The 25423-nt window shown below is 42.6% G+C and overlaps 1 protein-coding gene and 1 long non-coding RNA gene across 5 annotated transcripts in view; one reads left to right on the plus strand and one right to left on the minus strand.

Moving 5' to 3' along the window:
* Positions 1-2804: 2804 nt before the first annotated feature.
* Positions 2805-25423, minus strand: part of Dcbld2 (discoidin, CUB and LCCL domain containing 2) — a 54423-nt gene continuing 31804 nt past the window's right edge. The window contains exons 4-16 of one of the 2 annotated variants that reach the window (NM_130419.2): positions 22143-22194; positions 19050-19122; positions 18622-18755; positions 17502-17542; positions 16359-16574; positions 15526-15650; positions 11907-12057; positions 11039-11119; positions 10767-10892; positions 6935-7028; positions 4832-4881; positions 3815-3952; positions 2805-3551 (exon numbers count right to left, since the gene is read on the minus strand). In NM_130419.2, coding sequence (NP_569103.2) covers positions 3085-3551; positions 3815-3952; positions 4832-4881; positions 6935-7028; positions 10767-10892; positions 11039-11119; positions 11907-12057; positions 15526-15650; positions 16359-16574; positions 17502-17542; positions 18622-18755; positions 19050-19122; positions 22143-22194 — 1748 coding nt within the window. In that variant the 3' untranslated portion in view covers positions 2805-3084. Of the gene's footprint in view, positions 3552-3814; positions 3953-4831; positions 4882-6934; positions 7029-10766; positions 10893-11038; positions 11120-11906; positions 12058-15525; positions 15651-16358; positions 16575-17501; positions 17543-18621; positions 18756-19049; positions 19123-22142; positions 22195-25423 lie in introns of those variants that run through there. The other variant, XM_039087921.2, reaches the window with a different exon arrangement.
* On the plus strand, positions 3951-23856 carry LOC120095647 (uncharacterized). 3 transcript variants are annotated; one of them, XR_010056110.1, is made up of 3 exons: positions 3951-6834; positions 10480-18784; positions 20048-23856. It is a non-coding gene; the product is annotated as an uncharacterized LOC120095647 (long non-coding RNA). The 3 variants fall into 3 exon arrangements; XR_010056109.1 differs by having other exon boundaries at positions 10480-16610; positions 17843-23856; XR_010056108.1 differs by having other exon boundaries at positions 10480-23856.

Consider the following 25423-nt stretch of genomic DNA (forward strand, 5'->3'; position numbering starts at 1 on the left):
AATTGAGATTGGTGCCACAGTTAACCTAGATACCCTATAACCATCCAACTCCCTAGATTTTTGCAGTTCGAGGACTTTCAAGTTCAACCCAACAGAATTAACGACTTCTTTTTACAGAGCCCTGTCAGTTCTCCATGGAGGATTTGGAACCTCCAGTGCCCCCATAATCTCTGGGTTCTCTCTAGTGGTCTTGTCTGCCTTGTTTTTCCCCTCCCCTTTGCTGCTCTTCAGGTGACAATATAGAGAGCCAAGGCATGGAAGCTCTGACTTTTCCTTGCCGCAGCTTTGTGGCTACAACCACTTAATGCTCCCGCCCTAGGGCAGGGGGAGAAGAAGCAGACACATAGAACACACAGTAACTGTAAGGACTATATACGTTCTCTACGTGAATCAACCCATTGTTCAATGGAAAGTGCAAACAGTGAAACATGAATAAAATAACTGGGCTAGTCCTGTTACCCTCAACAGGAATACTGTGATGTACAAACAGCATCTCATAAAGATGCCAACCAGAATTCACACTCTCTGTGCTGGTTCCAAGGATCAAGTGACAGCCAAGTTAGTGTAATTTTCTGAAACCTCCAAAGGCTGTACTTGCCACACTGCCGTCTCTCTATTTCTATAGTCAATCGTGTTATCAGGAAAAGAAAAACCCAGTAAGCCACAGTGACTTAAGTATTGAATATTTTTCAAGCAAAGAATTAAAGCAAAACAATATAACCAAGGGGTTTGGTCAAAAGTGGACTTTCACATTTTACTTGATTGTCTTCCAAAGATTTACCAGACATGTAAGTGACTAAGAACTGAAGATAATCTATAATACAAAAGCTAAAGAAAAAGTACAAAACCAGAAAAAAAATCATTTGAATCAGGCTCAGCTCTATCTGCAAAGGAAAAACACATAAAAGTCTTTTCTGGAAACCATTGGTAGAGTTCAAGGGGAGCACAGTGGCAATAGGAGTCAAGTCTCACAATGTGCATCATATCAGCAAACATGGCCTCACCTTGTTCTTACACAGTTCTGGGACACAGTTAGACAAAATAGCAGGCTTCTTTGGGAAAATGACTTCAAGAGTCTCTTAAAGCTTCCAACGGGTATGTGTCTTAAAGAAAAGTCCACGTTGCCTTCTGAGCATGAATAAAAATGAAACAGCAAATGGTTTACTGTGTTCCCACCTGAAAGGGGACAACTGCATCATGTGCCCTACACATTCTTAAATGTTTTTGTACAAGTTCAACATCTGTGCTTTTTTGCTTCATGACTTCGAAACAAAATGTACACTGATACTTCAACAAGAGTGAGATTGTGTCTCAAACTCTGCATAAAAAAAGGCAAATTCCAATAAAAGCAACAAAAGTCATCTGAGGAGGTAGCAGGGAGCCTGCAGAAACAGTTTCTGAGCAACTTTTGAAACACTGATGTACTTGCAGGAGGAAGCATCGTCAATACATAGTTTACCACTCTCCGAATCTAGTGGTTTGGCAGTTCTAGAACCTGGATGGAGATCTAACGAGCTGAGAAACCACGTAGAGCTGACGGCCGTGTGTACTCTAAATCTACGGGCACATTTGTGGAGAGGGATAGAGTTTGTGTTTTCATCCGACGTGCTGCTTCAGTTACGTTCCCAGCCTACAGGTTAATCCACTACAATGTCTAACTTACCATACCTCAAGTGAGTGCAGCGCAGGCACTGACAGGTACGTTGCTGGGAAGGATGGCGCACAATTCTGTTGCTACAGCATCTCTGTCAACCAGGTCTGACACAAAGGTCCACTTAAGCCTCTTCCCAGACAGGAAGCAGAACCACACAGACCCGGAGAACGCATGCTGCCCTTTTTGTAGTAGAGGGGATTGAACCTCTGGCCTCACGCATGCTGTACTCGAGCAATAGACCACTGAAACAGAGCCTCATCCCTTATTTTATGCTAATCTGAACGCACACTGTAGATTATAAATCACTGACCTTGGGGTCCTCTTGTGTCAGCCTCACAGCTACTTGGGATTTCAGGCTTGAACCATCAGACCCGGCTCATGTTGATTTGCCTTTTCTTATAACGGTTTACTGAAGAAAATTGAAATTAAAAAATATTTGACTAAAATTATAAAATACCTTGGGATCCACAGAAAATTTGCAAGTTTTTGGGCTTGTTTGTGTAAATAAAGAAAAGAAGGTTAAATTTTACTCTCCCTTTAATTTCTTCCCTAAAGTAATTTACATATTACTTTAGTGATGCAGAGGATTCCCTCTGTAGCTTTTCTAAATTGTGGTGTGCTTCTTTCCCATTTCCGTGTGGAAAAGTCTACTTAAAGACAGAAAGGACTGGCTTCCTGTGACGGCTTACTGAAAAGGAGGCCACTAGCACTTATCAACACAGGTTGGAGCAAGGCCACTAGGGGTCCAGGATGGGATGAGCAGAGGTGAGACCATGTCCTCCTGTACCATGAGGAGTTAATACTGTTAAGAGTGTCATCAAACAAGAAGCCGGCCGCCCAGCTCACTGCAAGGCAGGCTGTTCTAACTGTGCCCCTTCCTAGGGAAATACAAAGATGTGCACATGGCTACAGCTAGAACAATGCTTATCAATGACTGATGGCTGTGAGGGAAAAACAAAGAATGCAGACAGTGATACAGGATTAGAGGAGAAGGAAAGCAAGATAGTACCCACCTTCACAAGGAGAGAATTTCAAGCCATTCGATATTTCAAGAACAGTACCATGCATTATTGCCAGCAAGGCCTACAGAACCATCTCAAGTTCATTAATGTACCTGCAGCATTGGTAATAAATACTCAGTGATTTTCAGTTTCTTTGAAGTGCATTATAGGGAGCTTTTTCTGTATTAAAAATAGTGTTTTACAGTAGTAACAAACAGGATGTTTCAAATGTAACAGGCAAGCAGTAACTGTGCCACATAGGAACACCTTTAAAGCAAGATGGCAAGGCAAGTAGTTTCTTGTACCTCGGTCACCACATCCCCTAACCACTTTAGTGACAGATACGTAATACATTCTACTATTACTACCACTAAGAATTAAAAAGCCATGTGCTTTTAAATGGATGCTTTGTAAAAAGCAGCACCACCGTCAAAGGGTTTCTTTAAAAGCATCAAATTTCTCATCCCTTCCTGCTCCTGATGCTTCCTGGGTGCTCTGCGGCACCTGGTACACCAGTTCCTCTGGGGCAGCTGCTGGCTTCCCACCTTTTGGGGTGTCGTACTGAGCCTGGCCCGAGGAACAGCTGTCAGTCCTGGAGAGAAGAGTGTTGTAAGTTCCCACTAATGCGGGAGGCTGGTTCCCTGCAGTTCTGAAAGTGGATGTGGAGGGCAGACCAACTGAGGCTGTGGAGTGCCCTGACATGTCCATGACGATTGGGGTTGCGTACTCAGGCCCCGTTACCGGCAGCGGCTCAGCGTAGGCATGATACACTTCCTGTACTGGAGCGTTGTAGGGGTCTAGATCTGCGTAGCTCGCTTCTTTTCCTTCTTCAGGTTTAAAGGTAGATCTCTGATGGAGTGTGCCAACAATTCCTCCCACGAGGGGCTGTGCGTATTCTGTGGATACCACAAGACACGATGGGACACTCATGAAAACAGATGACACACTTTTAAGGTTGCGTCAACACCAAAATGATGGCATGGAACTTAGGTCCTCTGCAAGAGCCACAGTACGCTTAAGTGCTGGGCCATTTTTCTAGTCCCAGGACACAGATTATCATTAGCATACAAGAGAGATCAAATATACTGTAAATCCTAAAGTGCTTGGAAGCAGCAGCAGTGTGTCCTCCGGCCTGGCACACAGGGCTCTGTACTCTTACCTGCAGAATCAGCTTGCAGCACTGTCGTGACTTCCCTCGGGCTCAGGTGACTAACTTCACTGTTGCTGTAGCGCACTGGCGTCTCCTCGTGTTCCACCGATTTGGCAGGGAGAAGCTGCTTCACTCCTTTCCACCAGCCTTCATTGCGATTGGAAGCCAGGGAGCACGTATTACTTATAGACAGAGACCAAAGCTACAGAAATCAGCCTCCCTCTGCAGGTGACTTTGCACTGAGAGAATGTTCAGTGCAGAGCAGCCCACGGTACAAGTCTCTACCTAATACTCATGCAGAAACAAGTCACTACGAATACATGTCAGTGTCACCTGAGAGTTTTTAAAGGGGTTTTCTCAAAACCGCCAACATTTGTTAGTTAGCCCTCCCTAGGCTGTACCCCACTATACTCTGGTTATGGCATCATCCTCTCCCCTGGTTGGAAGACTAGGAAGGGGATGTTCAGCAATTCAAATGACCAAGGGCCTCAAGGTTCTGAATGTGCTGGACTGCTGATCACCAGAGTCTCATACGTGTACAGTCCTGGGACCCTGATCTGTGCCTCTTTCTTATGTGGTGCTTACACAGACCACATGGGAGTCTGGTCTCCTCATGACAAATAATTACTGGAAAAGACCATCTATCCAGAGGAAAAGATAATTGTGTTTACATTTTTCCTTTTATTACCTATGAACCAGATGGTGGAACATTAATTTTTAAACATGATTTATTCATTTTTATTTTATGTGCAATAATAGTGTTGTCTGTGTATGTCTGTGTGAGTGTCAGAGACCCTGGAAGTGGAGTTACAGAGAATTGTGAGCTGCCATGTAGGTGCTGGGAATTGAACCCAGGTTCTCTGTAAACGTAGCCAGAGCTCTCAAGTGCTAAGCCATCTCTCTAGCCCCAGGACAGCATGGTAACTTCTATCTGAGGAGTCACTAAGGACCATATTTCATCCACCATTATACAGGAGAGGAGAGATTTCTCTCGGACTGAAGAGAGAAGTGAAATCCACAAGTTACCTGCCCGATCCCAGTGGGGTAAATCATAGGTGCCTTCGGCTTTTTTCTTTCTGAAAATAAAGTTAGAAAACAGTGAATCCTCTTAAAACCCTCCCAAAGGGCAACATAAACACCAGTGAGTGAGTGGTCAGGAGCCATGTGGTACTTCAGTACAGAAAAGTCTTGAGCTTCCCATGCTCTTCATTGTATCCATGTCCTCACCCCATCACCCCAGCAAACAACGATGTCACAACTAGCAGTGACAAGTGGCGGGGGAGGAGAATGCACCTCCAGGCCTGGAAGGACCTACATCCATCTATGAGCAAGAGGAGGCACAAGTACAATGAACAGGAATCCTCCTCCCTACTCCCTCCACCTCAGAGCCCTGATTTGTCCTCCTAGGAGAAAATACTCTGTGTTAAGAATTACAACCTACCTGGATTCTTTTACTAAAGGAACCCAGCAGTGAAAGGACACTTCCTTACACACACGTGCCAATCTCACTTGGGTGGTGAGATGGTTCCATCGGTAAAGGGACTTGCCATCGAGTCTGAGGACCTGCGTTTGACCCCTAGAACTCACAGGGTGAAAGGAGAGAACAGACTCCTGCAAGCTGTCCTCTAATCTGCACACACGCAACATGGCATTTGTGTACCTAAATACACGGCACATAAATGTAGAGATCAAGACAAAAAACCCATCACCCAGCAGGGAAGTGTTCATGGAGCTCCAGCTATCTGAGGAGTGGCTGATAATGAACAGCTACCTCAAGAGGAAGAAGTAATTAGTTTTCTTCAAGGGTGTGGCTCCTGGCAGGTAGAACTGACTCCAGTGGATGGCCACACACCCAAGCGTACATAAATACTGAGTAAGTTGGACAGGTGAAGACACAAAATTGGATGGGTATGAAATTGTGGGAAGGGATGGATCCCAGAAGAGTGGTTCAGCTTGAGTATGATCAAGATGTAATTATGCAATCCTTAATTAATAAAAAAATTTATATTATAGGGCTGGAGAGATGGCTTAGCAGTTAAGAGTACTAGCTGCTCTTCCAGATGGTCTGAGTTCAATGCCCAGTGACCACAGTGGATCACAACCATCTATAAAGGGATTTGATGCCCTCTTCTGGCATGTAGGTGTACATGTAGCGGAGCCGCATATAAAATCAATTATCTATCTATCTATCTATCTATCTATCTATCTATCTATCTATCTATCTATCTATCTATGTTATAAAAACAACAAACAAGAATTACTATTTACACACAGCCTTTTACATAGAAAACTTACCAAACAAAAGGCCGCGGATACAATCATGCAAATGTAACCTGACTAAAGTTAGTGTTTACAGCCAACAAGAAAGATTCTGCTTTATAAATGAGGATACACATAGCTTATGATTCATCTATACTATCACAAGTGTATCTTTCAGAAAGAGCTCAAGCTGGTTGCTGCTAGGATGTGCAGATCCTCTAGCTGCTACAGCCTATAGCACATGGGTCAACAGTTGGCATAAAGTAACAGCCAAGTATTTAAGTATGATTCTTATTGAACAGTGAACATGTAAGTCATCTTCTTTCTCTAACAAACCTATCCCTTCTGATGTTCTCTTAACTCATGGCATTGCTACTAGTCAGAGTACAAAAGCCAGAGACATCATTACTCCAGGATGCCATGGCTTCTTCCTTCGCTTGGTCATGCATCCTTGTGGCATTGCTGTAAAGTGCATGCCTTTTGTAGAACCACATGGTTGTACTGTTTGACTAAACTATCTCCAAATTCATCCGGGCGCCTCTTTTCCACTCTTTTTTTAGTCACCAGAACCATATTTCACAAATCCTAGCCCTTTCCATAGGCATCTAATAATATAGCTAGTCTGCTTAATTTTCTAATCTATAGACTAAAACTTACATTTCTCTTTCCCAGAAAGCCGTCCCTGACCCAAGCTCAGACAGCACCGCCATAGTAACTCTCCGTGGAGCTGAAGGAGAACCCTGATTTTATTCTAGTGACTATCCTAACAGGTGAAATGTGCTGTTCTTCCATTATTTTATATATTTAGGCTCTGCTTCCTATCCCCGCACCCCTCTCCCAGTCACTCATGTAAGCAAGCGGGGTACTGACCTGTTTCTCCAATGCCAAGCACACACTAGAATGAGGATGAGTGTGGTGAGGGCCATGACCAGCACAGGAACCAGAACGGCGGCCAGTGCAACATCTGAAACCATGAAAAAGAACGACCACATTAACAGCATAGCAGACATCACGACAGAGAAGTGGTTAACATAGCGCAACACTTTGCCTCTCAGAGAATATCTTCATATCACTTATGAAACAGAGTTGGCCACAACAGGGAGACCTAAGTGTGCACAGACCAGTGGGCCGTGCACTCAGCATGCCGCTCGCTCACTCCACCTCTGCCTCTGCACACCTTTGGCAGCAGGGTAAGGTTTGGCTTGGCTTTGTTCAGTTTTGGTTTTTCAAGACAGGGTAGTTTCTGCTTGTAGACAGTGTAGCTCAGGTTACAGCCCAAGCTGGCCTCAAACTTGCAGATCCACCCACCTCTGACTCCTAGTGCTGGGATTAAAGGCGTGCGCCACCACTGCCTGACAAAAGCAGTGTGTTTTAAATCACCAGAAGGCACCAAGTTAAAGACGAATGGTGAACTGGAAAGCATCTTATATATACATAGTAAAGTGTATGCTGTAAGACATCACAGGCCAAAAATGAAATATAATAAGTTCACAGTCACCTACGAATAAATCCATCAAGAAGTACAAGTACACCTCAGCTGCAAAGAACTGTCATTAAAATGAAAACAAGGTGCTACATTTGCTGATGACACTGGCAGCCGTTTGAAAGAAGAATCGAGAGTACAGCAAAAAAATAGGTTTGTTGATGGGATATAAATATATCTGTATCTACATCTATATATGATGGGTATTTTGTGTTAATATGCATAGGAACTATTAAAGGCTACAATTCTATATTGAGAATTTATTTTGGGGAGACTTCAAGATAATCAAAAGTCTATCTTTAAAGAAGCTCACTCCACTTTCTGCAGAAGAGTGAAAACCAGAAGGACGCTGAAGATTCAGTGAGGAGAGGGAAAAGTGAGCTGTGCTCTGTTCCCTACAGATGAGAGAAGCCACCAACTGAGAATGATGTTATCACATCATGACAAAATTTACAGATATGGCCAGGTAACGGTGCAGCCAAGCCCAAAAAGCCATCTGTGCATAAATAGAATACACACAGCGCTGGGGTTAGACTTCAAGTTCTATGGGTCTATCCTCATCTCATTCCACAGAAAGTGGTCTGCCCCAAGTTACTTGAAATAGTAATTCCTTCCTTGACCTCACAATCCTGCCAACGAGCAGAATAGAGCAGCAAATGTCAGAGGGCTCACAGCCAGGCACGGTGCTGTCTAACGCACAGATAGCACCTCCTTCACTACGATTGTATCCGAGAGAGGAAGCAGTTACGACAGAAGAGAGTGACAGGCAGAAGATGGGCAATAACATCAGGGAGCTGAGAAGTGGATGCATGGGTGCTAGGCTACAAGGGAAGAGATTCACTGTGGGCAGCACAGAGACTTCCTTTACCAATGCCTGGGACAGAGGAGAGAGAAGTCTGTAGGCTCCCCGAAAGGGATTTTCCTCTCTATGGTTTCCACTTTGTAAAGGTGGAGAAATGGAGAGTGAGTGACAGTCTCTTGGTCAAGTGTTTGAGAATATGGGGAGCATTTATAATAGTGTTAGTAGAGAACAGAAGAATTCACTGGGGGCATCTGCCAGAGTGCCATCACACATCTGACCGTGACAGGACTTTCTCCATGCAATTAAATGGAGGAGGGGGAGCAGGAGGAAAAATGACTGAGGCCAGGAAGCACTCAGAATCAGAAACAAATATGCCTGCCTGCCTGCCTGCCTGCTTGCCTGCCTGCCTGCCTGCCTGCCTGCCTGCCTGCCTTTTCCTCCCTCCCTCCCTCCCTCCCTCCCTCCCTCCCTCCCTCCCTCCCTCCCTTCCTTCCTTTTACAGTGGCAGGAAACAGTCAAGGTTTATATGGCTAGTTTGATTAAATGTCAGACATTTGGGATTTAAGACAATTGCCTAGACTCAGGAGCTAGTAGTGTAGCTGCGTTTTAATTACAAGATCTTGAATTCAGACTCTAAAGTCCATGTTAAACACACACACACACACACACACACACACACACACGCTGCAAGTGTGGCATGTGCTTTAACCCAGTATGGTGGATGCAGACACAGGCAGATCTGGAGGCACTAACATAGCTTGGTGGGCAAGTTCCAGGCTAGAAAGAGATCCTATCTTATAGAAAAGATAGATGTTGCCCGAGGAACACACCTGAGGTTGTCCTCTGGTGTCCATGTGTAAACATAAACAATTCAGCTTAGATTTGGAAACAAACAAACACCCCCAAAACCGCAGAAAGGGTAGTCTATATTCTACTACCCCAAAGCTGGGGTGCTTTTGCTTTGAGTACTCTTGTTTCTCTCTAGCGTCTTCTATATCATGAGGAAGAGAAGAACAGAAAAGAAGCTCATGTATGAAAAGCTGGAGAGAACTATCTGAATTTATATTAACTTTTAGAAAATGAATTTAATTATTAAACTGAGGGTGGGAGTTACTGTCGATGAAGCGCCCTCTAGTGGCAGGAGAGTAGTGACTGGGGATGGAAAGACCAAGATGAAAGAAAGAAGCCAGATCACATGAAGAGCCGATGCTTTCCCACTGGATTTCACATACAAGGAGAGAAGGCGTGAGCAAAGCCTATGAAATAGAGATTGGCGTGTGGGTGCAGTTAGACGTCCTATAAAAGGACCGTGTGGCCTAAGAGTTTCGAAGCTCTCCTTCAGCTCAACAATTCTTCATAAACTGTCTATTTCTAACTCTGTGTCTCTGGTACAACCCTTTGTGCAAGGATGTAAGAGCCTAGCATCAATCCAGTGTCCTCTGAAACACGTACCACAGCAGCCTAGCAGGGAAGCATGCTTTCCCTAGTCCTCTCTTTTAGGGTATGCTAGGTGTCCGATGTTCCCCTTCACCCCCACTCCCCCACCCCCATGGGGAGCTTCTGGTTTTCACTCTTTGATGCCCTTCTCTCCCACACAGTGGCTGACCCTGTTTGCCAACCTTCTCCTTTCCTGCTCTTTAGCTCCCAGACTCTATAGCCTTGAATGTTTACAGCTTGCCTGCTCTGCTGTCTCCTCATTCTGTAAGAAAACCGTACTAGAGAGCTGCTCTCCTTCACTGAGATGGGGACTAGCATTTCCCTGGTAACGCTTGCTTTTCTGCACCCTGCTGCAAACGAGCATTTTCTCATGTTAGCACTGATTGCTAATTCTCCTGTGACAGTGACATTTTCTGAACTTAACTGAAAGTTTTTTTTTCAACAAGCAAAAAGAATGATGATTTGTACGATTTTAACACTGTACTTATCACTGTAATGCAATTTAGAAGTAACTCTGATGTCTGAATAATCAGATAAGAAAATTACAAATGTATAAGAAGCAGAGGTTATTTAAGAAACAAGTATGTTAATTGAAGAATATTTTAAACAGTGTTTTTTGTTCTTCTCTACCAACTTTCCCCTTTAGTAAATTAATATATAACGTGGGTTAAAAAAGCTTGTTTGCTTCTGCAGCTTAATAATTTTCAGAAGTGATCTTTCTGAACTCGAGACTCATGTACTTAGCTGATGGGACCATAAGAAGAGGCCTAGAGGACGACCCAGCGCACCGGTGAAGCCTCAGGTCTTCGTATTTCTGAGAACAGACTAAGGTTCCCACAGGCTTTCCCTGAGGACAGAGGCTTATATATTTATTTATTTTGGATGAGCTGGAAAAATACAGATGAAGTCAGTGGGCTGGAAACTCTTAACTGAGAACAGGAACCACACCAGGTAAGAGTGTTCGTGCCTCATGTGCCTACCTTTGGTCACACTGGGAGTCACAGTCGTGTTTTTGACATCAGGAGTGGCAGTTGTCTGGGCCGGCAGCAGAGGAAGGTCATTCCTACTTCGTGGTTGGAGTGCTTGAGTAAATTTAGGGGCACGACCTTGAAAAAAGTTTGAAGAAATCTTTACTTTTAATCATTAATATTTGATTAGGAAAGTCCAATTTTATGTTTTAAATATAGTTATAGGACATGTCATAAATCCAAGGCATATCAAACTCTCATATTAAAAGTAGGCATACCATTACCTAGTTTGGGATGAACTGTAGTGTTTTTGAGGTTATTGCTGTTCCGAGGTGGGGGAGGCTGAGTAAGCTTTGGAAGGCGACCTTAAAAAATGGTTTAGAAACGTTTATACATTTTGCTTTTAAAAAATTAGTTTAAAAAGAGCAATGTTAAATGGTTAACATTTCCTAAATTGCTTAATTCTACAGAGCAATTTTAAATCTCAAAATCCAGATGGATAATTATACTTTGCATTAAAGGTAGAAAAATGAAGATTTTTCAGCTTTAATAAGATTTTTCAATCTTTTAGATAATTAAATAATTAATAAGTAACCTTAGACGACTATTGGGGATCAAATGCTGTTCAGTGCTATAGCTATAACTTAATATGTGCCATATTCAATTCTTTTTAATGAGAATGTATGGAGAGCCAACTATGTTAGGCACAAGTAAATAGCATTAAAATGTTACAAAATATTAAGTGAATTTATTCTAGTTTTTAATGAATTCCAAATCGAAGTTCCCCAAGCTACGGTTGCTGCTCTCGTCCTCGTGCATGCATGTCAGTACTCAGAAGCTCATCTTAAGTCTCCAAGACTAGAACGGGAAAGCCATCATAATCACTGTCTCACAAGAAGGCTGCTGCCTTCTTCTCATTTGTATTTTGAAACCATTCTGATGGCAACTTTTTAACAGGCAAACAAATGAGCAATTCCTACTAGAGAGAGGACTCTGAAAGGGGTCAAACACAAAGAAGTGGTATCTACCCAAGTGACAGAGATGCATCCATGCACTGAAGTGTCACAGTGTGCCCTGTGTGTGACTGCTGTGTGTCGTAAGGAGGACATTACAGGGAAGTGGTGAGGACACTGTTACTCGCTGGCTCTTTACCTTTCAGAGTGAACTGACATCCCAGCAATTCCACTTTCATGGCAATTTTCTGTTGCCACTGGACAGGGTTCACTCTAATGAAACGTGCAATAATTGGTGGCAAAAAGTTATTACGAACATCCTTGTGATAATCTTTGTTTCCTTGAAATATCTTTAAAAAATAACAAAAATTGGTATTTTACATCAAAAAGAGGCCAGAACTGGACTGCCCCACCTAAGCATGTTCAACAGCATCTATAAAGTATGGCGACAGAACAGACTTCTCAGAAAACGACTCCATTATCATTTTGAAAAGCAGTTATTAAGAAGCTGCACATTTTACACTGGAACGTACATGATGGAAACACTAACTATAAAAATGTTAGGACAGCTTAAGAACCGAACAGGAGCTCTAACCTGGCAATATGGGAGAAGTTTCAATTACAGTGTCAGTTTACTGTATCAATAAACTATCGATCCCAGTCCCTGGGGTTGTTAAATATCAATTACTTAAACTTTTATATTTAAAGTGGAGAAGAGCCATTACACAAAGGACTGGTCAAGATGCGCATGTGCATTTTGGAATCCATCTCTCAATGGGCTGGCCATGGACAGACTAGAGAATGCAAGCAGGCCAATACCTCCCCCTGCTGGACCAACTACATTATGGCATGCCTCAACACCACAATCCCAGTTTCAACACTTGTTGCTTATGTGAAGTAGCAAAAATCCTGAAACACTTTCTGTCTTTGATTTAAGGACTGCTAACTAAACAGGTACAAATGCATTATAAAAACAATCTTTAAGTAAAAACATAATTAAAAGTGATCGACTCATGACCTCAACCCTTTCAAGTGCATGTGTTTTCTCCTCAGTCAGCCCTTATTTATAGGGTATTTTCATGTACTTGCCATAAGTGGTCTTCAAGGCAGGGCACAGAAAGTGCCCACAGAGTGACAGTGTGTGGCCAGCAGCAGGAGCTGAGTTGACTTAATGGCAGGGCTGCACTGAGTTAAGCAGGGCCTGGCTTTCCCCTGGAGCCAAATTAGCCACATCTGTTCTATTAGCTAAAGTGAGAACATGTATATACTGGACTTAAGTCATCCCCAAGTATGATAGCTCTTTCTCCTTGGCCCATCCGCATGTAACTAGATTATACATGCTCGAAGATACATTAAGATCTTTTATTTTCAATAATGGTCGCTCTAAACCTAAAATAATCTCCCTTTCTATAACCTTCTATGCTTTCCTTAGATACTGCTCTGAAATAGAATAAAGGTCAGTGCTTACAGTTTCGTTACCAGTGAGAAGGAACTAACTGAAGCATCATTCCAGGACACAATTATTGGCCAAGGCTGGGGCTGTAGCCCAGTTGGCAGGCTGCTTGCTTATGTGCACAAAGCTCTAAGTTCTATCCCCATCACCTCATAGAATGGGGTATGGTGGAGCATATCTGTAATGAAGTCAGCTTCAGAGTCACAAGTTCAAGGTCATCCTAACTACACAGTTCACACTAGGCTACATGAGACCCTAACAACATTTACTGAGAATCTGTCCACAGGGAGGTTTCTGAGACATCCTTAGGAAAAATTAAAAAAAAAAAGTACATACATTCTCTTTCATCCGCCTCTGAACACAAAGACAGTGTAATATTAGAAAGCAATAAATTATGAAAGTTTAGGATATTGATTATGCTTTCTGGAAATGAAATCAAATTTAGGCTCTGTGTGTATGTGCAGAACTAGAAGATGTGTCAAAACAAATACAAGTTACCCGAGACGTGAACAGATGGACAAATTTCAGTGCGAAGAAATGTGCTATTTCATTCAGTTCAGAGACTTCCTCTTCTGTCAGTAACTGAGAGAGAAGCTGGACCTCAGCCATAAACAACTCAAGAACTGGGAAAGTGCATGCTGGAGTAATTCTCAAGACACTGGGCAACAGGCAGCAGAGGGCCAGAACCAGAGTAGGGAACCAGAGAAAGCAAGCTCTGCTTATCAGTGCGGACTGGTGAATTTCCAGGTCACAGGGCAAAAGTATCCATCCCACACTCCAGAGAACCCGCTAGTCTGGGCCATCTGCTGCAGCACGAAGAGCCAGAGAGCACGAGGTCAACCGACACCTAGGTTTTCGGGGGTAGAGCTTAGGAGAATAAGGACAGGAAAGGAACAGAATGAGTGGCAGCGGGAATGGATGGATGGACTACAGCAAGGTTACTGGGCTCTGCAGGGATTTCCCCTAAGTCCTCAGCAACTTAGAGTCAGGAAAAGAACCCTGCGAAGAGAGGAGAAGCTTATGACACACAGGCTTCAAAACACTACATCATCAGCACATACAAGTAGATTTCATGATATGTGGGACGCCGCCTTAGTGGGGAGTTAGAACCCAAAGCTGCTCATCCCTGCCTAGCAATGCGCACAAGAAAATGTTTTCCTGGTGCTTAATTGTATCCCAGAATAAAGCTTTGTATGTATACACATAAAGGCTTAATGATGATAAAAACATCCAGAAGCACTCAATGGCATAGTGGCTGGCACGGAGAAGTGTGTGGAGTTACTGGAAGAGCACACTAGGCGTTACACGCTCCACGTTCATATACCTGTGAAATAATATATGAAAGGAAAACCTAAAATCCAAGGTAAATATGAAGAAGGGAAAAATACAGCATTGGAGGTAACAATGAGATTGAAAGATTGGACAGTGCAGAAGAACAAACAACGGAAAGACAGACCAAACCAAACCAAAAACCCCCACAAAAATGAAACCAAACCAAACGAGCCCAAATGCCTCCATAGAACCTCATGGCGAGAAGAAAAGATTTTAATGAAAGAACAAGAAGAGAGCAGCAGGGCTGTCGTGCAGTCCTGTGAGTAGATTATGAAATAACAAGTGTGCTGGGTAAGTCTCTGAAGGAAAGCACTACACGTCCACTGAGAGAAAAGGCTGTCAGCTCCCACTGCACACAGCACCCATCTTCCCTGGGGACAGAGGCTCCCCCACTTTAAGATTCTCTCAAGGATCAAGCAGGAACCTGGGGATGGGACAAACACCCCTGTGACCCATTTCCACTACTGTCCCATGTTGTCCCTGCTTGTCCAGTTCCAGTGTCTCCACAGTATTTTGCTAAGACAAAAGGGTTGTGTCACTGGAAATTATGGGAATTCTGCACATAGGAAAAAGAGATTTTTACTGGCACAGAAACCTGTGAGGCGATCTTACACGGCCTTTCTATCTTTCCTGTACTTCAGCTTTCACTCTGCCTCCCTTTCTCCTTAGGCTTCATCATTTGGTAGATGTTATAAAGACAAGGAGTTGGATGTAACGATTTAGAAGTTCTTACTTGGGGTTGGGGATTTAGCTCAGTGGCAGAGCGCTTGCCTAGCAAGCGCAAGGCCCTGGGTTCGGTCCCCAGCTCCGAAAAAAAAAAAAAAAAAGAAGTTCTTACTTTAGCAGCCAAAATACTTGGATAATAATTCAGAAACAATTATAAGCGGTACTAGTACAATCACATAGACCTAGAATCACCGACAGTTTTCTAAGCCTACTTAAGACTGTGAAGACAGTAACACGCGGTACCTGAAATAGCCAGCAGAGAGCAGGGTGAGACAGCATGCCATTTAACATTACAGGATCACTCTACCTTGTCCTGAGCCGCACCAGGCTCTCTGTACACAGTCCATTTCTGCCCATCGTCACTGTACAGAACTCTGTAGGCAGACACATAGTAATTGTGCTCTATCAGGGTAGATCCAGTGGTTACGATGCCTGCAGAACAGAGTTCTTCTCATTAGTGCAGAGGTTCAGAGTCCCAAGTCAGCCATACACACCTATGTATGCTTCACCCTGCAAGCATTTCTGTCTATGGCTTGTTTCCACCTTTGTGGGCAGCTTCAGTACAACAGTTGCTAACCCCTGGCTTTGCTCCTTTGGCGAGATGGGGCAACGAGGACACATGCACTACTGGGCTTTTGGAGCCTGGATTCATACCATTAGAAGATACGTTTCAATTACTAAGAATGATTCCTGGGAATGCACATTAAGCATGACGGCTAGTAGGCAAAAATCAATCTTTGATCAAATATATCTAAACCAATTGTAATTATCCCAATCACTGATAAGTTTACCTAAGCTAAATTTATACTCAGCACATGTGGAATACGAGTTACTTGTAGCATTTAAAATATATTCTCCTTAACTATAAATTTCTTAATAACTGTAAGATTTCAAGTCTCAAAGGTCATTTTACTGAAATTCTATCTTAAAAAGATCATATGAAACTAGAATTATTAAAAATTAAATACAAATTCCTCTTTTGGAAGAATTTTAAAAAGAATTAAAAAGCAACGTTAATACCCGCGAAGAAAACTGAAGCTATATAATTTTCAGTGACCTAATTTCCGAAAATTTCAGCTGCCATGGGGTTTCCAAATAAAATCAGTGCTAGCAGAGCTGCAGAGAGCCGAGTCTCTTAACCTGTTATCTTCTTCTCCTTATTAAGGTCAATTTGCAGCCACTGATGCTCATCAGTGGCAAAAGCAGCCCAGGGAGGCCCCGGTTTTCTCAGCCTGGCCTTCTCGGGTTTCCAGCTGTTCTCCTGCCCCATGTGGTCAGTCCACTCCAGTACAGATGATGCTGTTATCTGGGGATCGGCGATCACACCTGACTCCATCCCTAGAGTCCCATAGCAACCTGCAGTAGAGAGGAAAATCAATTCGGTTCCTAGAGGTGAGTTTGAAATCTCTAAAACAGTGCTTCCTGCAAACTTCCGATTGGACAGTTAAGTAACTGCTTCTTGGGCCTTTGCCTTTGTGTCCAACCAGAAACCTACAAACATGCAGTTGTCCCTTGTTGTCTGTGGGGGTCCACTTCCATGACATCCCATGCTTCCTGGCAGATACTAAAACCTACAAATGCTAGAATCTTTGATATAAACCAGGACCAGGATAGCACTGGCACGCAGCATGCTATCTGTCAATACTAAGTCATCTCTGAGATACTTACAATGCTAAAGGAAATGTGTGTGTGTGTGTGTGTGTGTGTGTGTGTGTGTGTGTGTGTGTGTGTGTGTGTGTGTGATATACATACACCATATTGCTTGGGGGGAAACAACGTGGAAAAAAATCTACATAGTACAGAAACAAGATTTCATCTGTATCTTTCCAATCTGTAGGTATGAAAACCATGGATTTGAGGGTCATAGACTAGACATATTTACAAGCATTAGCTGTTAGTCTATGGAGATAAACTATCCTGTCTCTGTGAGGCCTAGCAGAGTAGAAGGCAACTTCCCCCTGGACTTCTGTAGGTTTTGCTTTGTCCTCAGTAAGCCATCCCTGTCTGACTTCAAGCTTCAGGCCAGTGCAAAGAATTCTCTCTTCAGATAAGTGCAAATCCTGCTTTCAAAGGGACCATGTACTTGCTTATAACTCCCCTGTGGATAGTGAACTTCTGATTTAGTCTGTTCTTTACATAACTGGATCTCTATTTTACTTATGGTGTTCTTGAAAAGCAAAGGAGAAAGAATAAACAACTCAGCAGTCACTGGGTGCCTGGTGGCGCTCAGTACAGCATTAGTGATTCTGCAAAGATGGTGGCCCAAGTCCATGGAAGGCTTACCACTTGTCTTAAATGTAAACAGACTCGTAGATAAGTATCCCCTGAAAGAGAGAAAGGGCCTCATGTGATATTCAATTAGCATGTTCCTCATATTCATCGCAGTGAAACTTCAATTTCTTCTTCTGTCTAAAGGGCTAAGACCCCATGGCTACAAGTCAGACAATGATATGCATGAAACAAATAAACAAAAAACCATCAACAACAAAAAGTACTTCCAAGTAGAACAACCTGTGAAATTACCATGAAGAGCTTTTCTGCAAGCCTGTCCCCTAGGTTCACCCACAATTGTACAGTTGTCAGTGTAACCTTTAAGTCTTACTTTCTGCTTTTTCATTAAACAGATCCATGATTTTTTCTTTTTTACTACTGTGAAAACACATGGAGAGATAGCTGTGTTTTCAGAGGATGAGGTGAGACTTGAGTCTCCTGGTAAACACACCAGAGCCGGCTACTGACAAAGAGACTGCATCTCCCTCGGAACAAATCGGCCTGTCTGTGAGTGAGCTGAGGAAGAGGAAGGGTCAGACAACAGAACCTGCCTGTGAAGGACCTTAGAACACTTAAGACACCCAGAGACCCGGTGGGAGCTCAGTTATCCTCTGCCCTTAACACAACATTCAGTTACAAGAGGAAGTTTTTTGTTTTTTGTTTTTTTATTTTGTTTGAGACAGGGTCTCTCTCACAATCTTCCCTGGCCTTGAAATCACTAAATAGCTCAGCTGGATTGTGAACTCCCCATCCTCTTGCTTCTGTGGCCTAAGCCTGGGGGTTGCAGGCATACATCACCACTCCCATCTTGGATTCCACCAGAAACCTACGAACAGTAGGTGTGCCTTGATATCTGTGGGCCCAGTTCTGACATCCCATACTCCCTGACAGATAAGAAACCAGCAAATGTACATAAGATGGTACAGTATCGGCACATGGCCTACTGTCAACTTGAAGCCACTTCTGGTTTACTTACAATGCTGAAAAATGTATACTTTTTTATATATGAAAGAAAATGGTACAAGCCCCCAAACTCTCTCTAAAAGGTAAAACACAGAAAAGAATGAAAGGATGTGCAAATAATTATATAAAAGAAACCAGCATGCTTACTACAAAGAGTATTTGTACTTACACCATGGAAGTGACATTGTTGGCCAAAGAACTTTCGTAATATGGGGTGCCTTTGCTAATCACAACGCTGATTTGGCCACCCAGCACATCTGACACTACTCCTGCATGGATTCCAGCCATACACAGCGGTGAAGACTTGAAAAAGCAAACAACAAACAAAAAAGGTAAGTGAATCTTTCTCCTGATTGATTAATCATAAGCAAGATACTTATTTTTTCTCAAACAATTATCAGGTCTCAGAAACATAGGTTCTTGTAACAAAACACATTTATAGCAGAAGTTAGTTTTACTATAAAGATATGAAACATATATGAAAAGACAGAGACACATAATGCATATTCATCTTGGGACAACCAGGTGGCACCCTAAGGGTTTCGAAGTTTAAAATAACAGTATCCACACAGCTAAGTACATTTGTATTCAACTTACATCTCTATATCCATGAGGAATCGTTCCAGATATTTCAGCAAAAGGCAGCAGACAGCCAGCTGGGCAGTACTTACTAAGAATGAAAACAAGTGCATGATTACAGAATGCTCATTTTCTGCAGGAAAATACGCCAGGAAGGACCGCATACACTTCATACAGGCTTCCTTTCAGCACACAGAGCACAGCCTCAGCACGGCATGGAGCCACGCCTTGTTAAATAGTCCATATTGACTTTTCTACCCACACACTTTGAACATACTGACAAGAAATGTTCTTGAAATCTACAATTCCTTATTTTACTTCACCATGAACAGCAGACATCTTTCTACTGTCAGACCTAGTCACCACGTCTCACAGGTTTCTATGTCCACCGTGTTACCTGATGAAGCCTGTGACTTAATGCTAACTAAATAAACATAGCCCTGTCACCTAAATAAATATAGTGGTGGAAGAAAACATTTAGCCACTCTCACACAGATATCTGGGGTGGGGAAGGGGATTTTAAGATAACTGGAAGAATTATTATTTTTAACAAAACACATACATTTAGCAAATGTGCTATGTACGGGGCAGAACCCCAAGTGTTTCAGGTAATCCACACAAGAATCCCACATGGGGGTTACTTTTATTATTACTACTCCCATTTTACAGACAGGAAAAGTAAAAGAACTGTGCACTCGAGTCATGAAGCTGGGCTCCTCTTAACCCAAGCTTGGCACAGCTTATTTGAGCTAGTGGGTATCGCTGAGGTAAGTCAGTGATGGGATCTGCACACTGGAAGCTAGGAAGATCGTGGCCCCAGACAGGGGTTTGGTGTTCCTGAAGTGCAGTTGAGTACAGGAAGGTTAGAGGATTAGGGTCCAGATCCTGCAGAAGTCGTGTGGGCTATGAAGTAGGGGATAGACTTCTAGATGAAAACTGGAAATCAGTAAAGGACCAGGACAGCTTACAGGCACAACCTGATGAGGAACTTTTATTAGAGGTTTTCTGGCTTCTAGGAAAGAAAGAGTCATGAGCGGAAGGAAGCTCCCGAAAGGGTGACGAGAGCTTGGATGTGCCTGGTGATGACAGTGCTGGAAACCAGAGGGAGCCCAGGTAACCCTTCCACCATGGTGCCCAGAACACACTGAACAACACTGAAAGTGGCATGTTTTCCACAGAAATAACAATCTTCTATGTGCACACATGTCTGTGTGTGCATGAATGCATGTTCATTTGTATGTAGAGGATGGAGTCAGTGTCAGGTACATTTCTCAGGATTTCTTCAATTTATTTTTTGGAGACAGGTTCTTTCCCTGAACCTAGAATTCAAACTCGGGGCTGGAGAGGTGGCTCAGAGGTTAAAAGCACTGACTGCTCTTCTCCAGGTCCTGAGTTCAAATCCCAGAACCCACATGGTGGCTCACGAGCATCTTCAGTGAGATCTGGTGCCGTCTTCTGGAGGCACATATGCTAAATAAATAAAGAAGAATAAACGCATCAACTAGGCCAGGCTGGCTGGCCCTGAGCTCCAGGGGTCCTCCTCTATCTACCTCCCCAGCACGGGGAGTATAGAAGTGTGCTGCCACGCCTGGCCTTTTATGTGAGGTCTGGGAGACTGACAGCTCTACGAACCGAGCCTCTCCCTAGCCCTGGGAACCATTCTTGAAACATTCTTTAGGGGAGCACAGTCATGGCAGAAATTATTGAGAAGAGCATTGAAAATATGAGAGCATTCTGCTAAGCAGTGAGGGATAAAGGAGATCTATGCAAATTGTCCTGGGAGCAGTTTAAACACCGTGTATGAAGTCAAGACGGCAGGGAAGTCCTAAGGGTTACTTGTCAAAGACACTGGAAACTCGGGTGGGGAATATGCACGGCTTTTTTTTTTTTTTAAATAAAGCATTTTAAACAGTTTTAAGCAGAAAAACCAGACTTGCATTTTAGAAAATGAAATGCCAGGAGTGTGACTAACAGAAGAAAGCCAGCGAGATTAGAAATGGGGCCAGGCATGGTGGCATATGCCTTTAATGCTGGCACTTGGGAGGTAGAGGTAGGTGGATTTCTGAGTTTGGGACTAGCCTGGTTCACAAAGTACGTGCTAGGATAGCAAGGACTACAAAGAAGAAGCGTGTCTTGAAACTCCCCTCCCCAGCCCCCACCCCCAAATATAAAAGATGGGAAATGGGAAATCAAGAAGTCAATTCTTGTCTAAGCACAAGATAAAGGCATAAAGCAGAGATATTGCTGGGAGGTGCTGAGGAAGAACACTAAGAATGCTCTTACAGCCTATGCCATCTGTCTGTCTGTCTATGTATCTATCTATCTACATAACTATCATGTATGTATGTATGTATGTATGTATGTATGTATATATGTATGTATGTATGTATCACCTATTTATTTGAAAAGAAAACTAAAGATTCTGAGCCCCAAGCTCCTCTATCTGAAGAACAGTTGATTATGGCTGAGAGAGGGAGTTACTCACCTCGAGGGAATGGCCACTGCTTGTGCCCCAGTGATGGCCACTCATACATGAGGCCAGGAAGTTGGGAGATACCAGGGGAGTTCAAAGGAAGGTAGTAGTGGATGGCTATTACACACACACACACACACACACACACACACACACACACACACACACTATCCTTTAAAGGATAAAAATATTAAGATAAAATTTAGAAAGAATAGTTTCTGTACTCTAGGAGCAGTCTTGCCAGATTTAAGAGACTGAGCCCTTCTATCTTCAGAAGAATTTACCAAGAACCACAGCACTTGGGACACAGAGGTAAGAGGATCTCGAGTTCTGAGCCAATTGGGCTACACAGTGAGACCCTGTCTTACATACATCTTCATAGAAACAATAAACAAAATAAAAATTATGCTTCTGTTTTTGAGATGTAATCCTTCAGCTAAAGTCAATTTAAACAAGGCAACTGGATGACTTTAAGTAAGTACTGTTTGACTGGAGTTTTAACCAATGATTGTGTATGTGTCATGCTTTACACACTACCATGCATTATAAAAGAACGAGAATGAAGAGGTGTGCTGAAACACACCACATACACACACACACACACACACACACACACATACACACACACAAGTTCATACCTGAACTCAGGTTCCAAAAAATTAGATACAGTATCCAAACAAGTGATTAAATCTAGAAAAAATATAAAGAGAAAATATTTAATAAAAGATTTATTAATCTTACTAAAATACTGTAAAATAATCTCAAATGTATTCACCTGTTTCAAAATGTTACTACTTATAAGTTTACAAATTTTTGTTAAACAGTTTCTCTCATTTGATATATCTCCATTTCTGATGTTTCTTTAATATAGCTTTTTACTATACCAACTCCTGAAGTTAGAGATCATATGTAGTCATAGAGAAGTAGAGTTTATATATTCTTCAGTGGTTTCTATAAAACAGAACCCTCAAGTCAGAGAGAAAAGTATTTATTAGTTGTTATGATTAAAATGGCCCATGATGTTTATAAACAAAACCAGAAACAATGGCAAAACAAGAGGCAACTTAATCCTATATCTCCAACTTTAACTCCAGCGTCCACACGTAGAACCAGCAGCATCTACATCTTCTGGGGCCTCTAAAGAAAATAAGCCTTCTGTCGTAACTAATGCTCCATGCAAGCACTAAGCACACTCATGTTTCAGTGCTCTAAAGAAAACGCAACTTCACCAATTAATCCGAATAAAAGCTAATATCTCTAATTAAAGACTCAGTCCAAGGCACATAAAAAGTAGCCTTTACTTAAAAACCATCGAGCATCTTCCCTTCCTTGCTAGGATAGAATACACAGCCCAGATTGTGGCCCCATAGCATGATGCAGGGTTGACCTTACTTCACTGTCAACCTCATCTTCACTTCAGCTCTGGCCAGTTGGCTCTCTCCTGCATCCCCGGGCACACCCTCTCCTGCATCCCCGGGCACACCCTCTCCTATAAAGCTTTTCTATTGCTTTTCCAGTCCTCCCAAAGCCTAAATGACTATTCACTAATATCTCAAATTGACTATCTTTTCCTCAAAAGAGCTGCCTAGTCCTTTACATGTAAAATCCCTTTAGACACACACACACACACACACACACACACACAGAGTACTTTCATTTTATTTGATGTAACCAACACATACATGTTCCCAGCATAACATGATTTATGAAAAGACTTATTTGCTGATACTGCTGATAGATCCGTAAAGTTACAGGCAGAATGTTGTAATATCTCGTCCTTAAACAAAGAACAGAGCTGTGTTTCCCTCTTCTGAATCACTGTGTGGAGTGCACAGGGGACATTTGTCACGGACTATCTGGACTGTGTGGAGGACAGTTGTCACAGACTATCTGGAAGAAGAAAAGTTACTGTTTGCTGGCTTGTTTGGCTATATCTACTCATTTACTAGACCAAGGGTGAAAACCTGGAAGGAAACTGACTGGAAGGCATAACAGATCGTATTACGAGCATTCTGTGTTGGTTGGTTTTGCCAACTTGACACAAACCTAGAACTATCTGGGAAGAGAGAATCTTAATTGAGAAAACTGGGACACTAGCAAGTCTGAGGGGTACGAACTGGATTAATGACTGCTGAGAGAGCCCTGCACATGGGTATGCTGGTCACCCCTGGGTTCATAACAAAGTATGATATACAAATAACAATTAGCAAGTCAGTAAGCAGTGTTTCTTCATGGTCTGTTCTTCTTTTTTTTTTTTTTTTTTTGGTTCTTTTTTTCGGAGCTGGGGACCGAACCCAGGGCCTTGCGCTTCCTAGGTAAGCGCTCTACCACTGAGCTAAATCCCCAGCCCCATGGTCTGTTCTTCTGTCCTGCCTTGACTGCCTGACTTCTCTGGATGACTGACTACAAGTTATGAGATTATTAAACCCTTTCCTCCCCAACTTGATTTTGGTCAAGGTGTTCTGTCACAGCAGTAAAACCCTAGCTGAGATGCCTTTCTACCACACTGCCAGTACATAAATGTTGCATTAACAGTCCCGGCAGCAAGCCCAGGATAATCCATCATTTCATTTTGTTACTCTGAAAAAATGTTCACTACTCAACTGAAGTGTGTCTTAAAAGGCCCCGAGTGTAGTGTTAAACAGATAGGAAAGCAGTATTTTGAGAGCAACTTGGAGAGATCAATACGAATGTGCCACTGTGAGTTGAAGGATTAAGTTAATTTTGTGTTTTAGGAATTACCCACAGGCAGTCGGTTCACTAGGAAGAGCAAGCCAATGAAAGGTTTGCCTATCCACCTTTGCATAGTATCAGTGATAATCATTTTCTGTTCTCCTGATCTAGCAATGGAATTTCAAACCTCTAAGATCAGGAGCTTAGCTTCCTAAATTAAAAGCCTGCCATGAACAGTACCTGTGTGTTCCAATAAGGCATTCCAGCCGCCAGCTGACTTTATTACCTTTAGCCCCCATACACAATGGTGTCAAGCACTAAGTCCATGCAGGGCTTAAGCCACACACCAAGCCATGCTAATGTGCAAATAATTACCTGGCTCTCCAAATTCCACTGGGGCTCCAAAGAGCTCCTGAAGAGGAAAATAAGAATCCAAAGTGGACAACTCGGAGAGCCAAGAAGACTGAAGACAGGAAAGGAAAACCATGAGTGCAAACTCTGACATTTATAGCTCCAAGAAGGCAAATAAAAACCACCAACTTCAGCATTTAAGAAGTTATATGTCTTTCCTGAAAGCTTTTCCCAAGGAATCAGCTTTCCAGAAAACTGTAATTATGAAGCTCTCAATGAGTAACACAGCCTGGGCAAGGTGAATACAGTTAAAAAGAATCTATCTATGTTACAGGCTTCTGACCACAGCAGATAGGAAGCGACAGTGATGAATTGGAATAGAATTAAACCAGAAAAGTCTAGAGGTAAACCTTCAAATTTATAGCCAAATTTTGACAATGGTTTTGGGGTAATACAATGGAATAGAATGTTGGTGTGACAGTCTTTTTAATAATTCTAGGACAACATGACATCCATGTATAATGACATATTCATTCTCAAAAGAACTAGTTATCTACCTCACAAACACAAATATTTACTCAAAGTGACCTAAATTTAAGAATACTCTGATGTGCCTTGTATTGGTTGCTTTTCTGTTACTGTGAGAAAACACAATGGCAGATGTGCCTTACAGAGAAGAGTGTGTCTGAGCTTGTGATTCCAGAGAGCTTGAGTTCATGATACTGCAGACCTTTCAAACAACATAGGAATAAATATTGAGTTTGGATTAAGAGTTGATTTCTAAAACATGATGGGAACCACAGCAATCAAACCCAGATAACCTGAAGTGATAACGATAAACTTCTATGCTTCAAAGTATAGTATCAAGGAGAAAGCTGGTGATGAGGGTTAAATG

This window comes from Rattus norvegicus, chromosome 11 (assembly GCF_036323735.1).
Source record: "Rattus norvegicus strain BN/NHsdMcwi chromosome 11, GRCr8, whole genome shotgun sequence".
NCBI classification, from domain to species: Eukaryota; Metazoa; Chordata; class Mammalia; order Rodentia; family Muridae; genus Rattus; species Rattus norvegicus.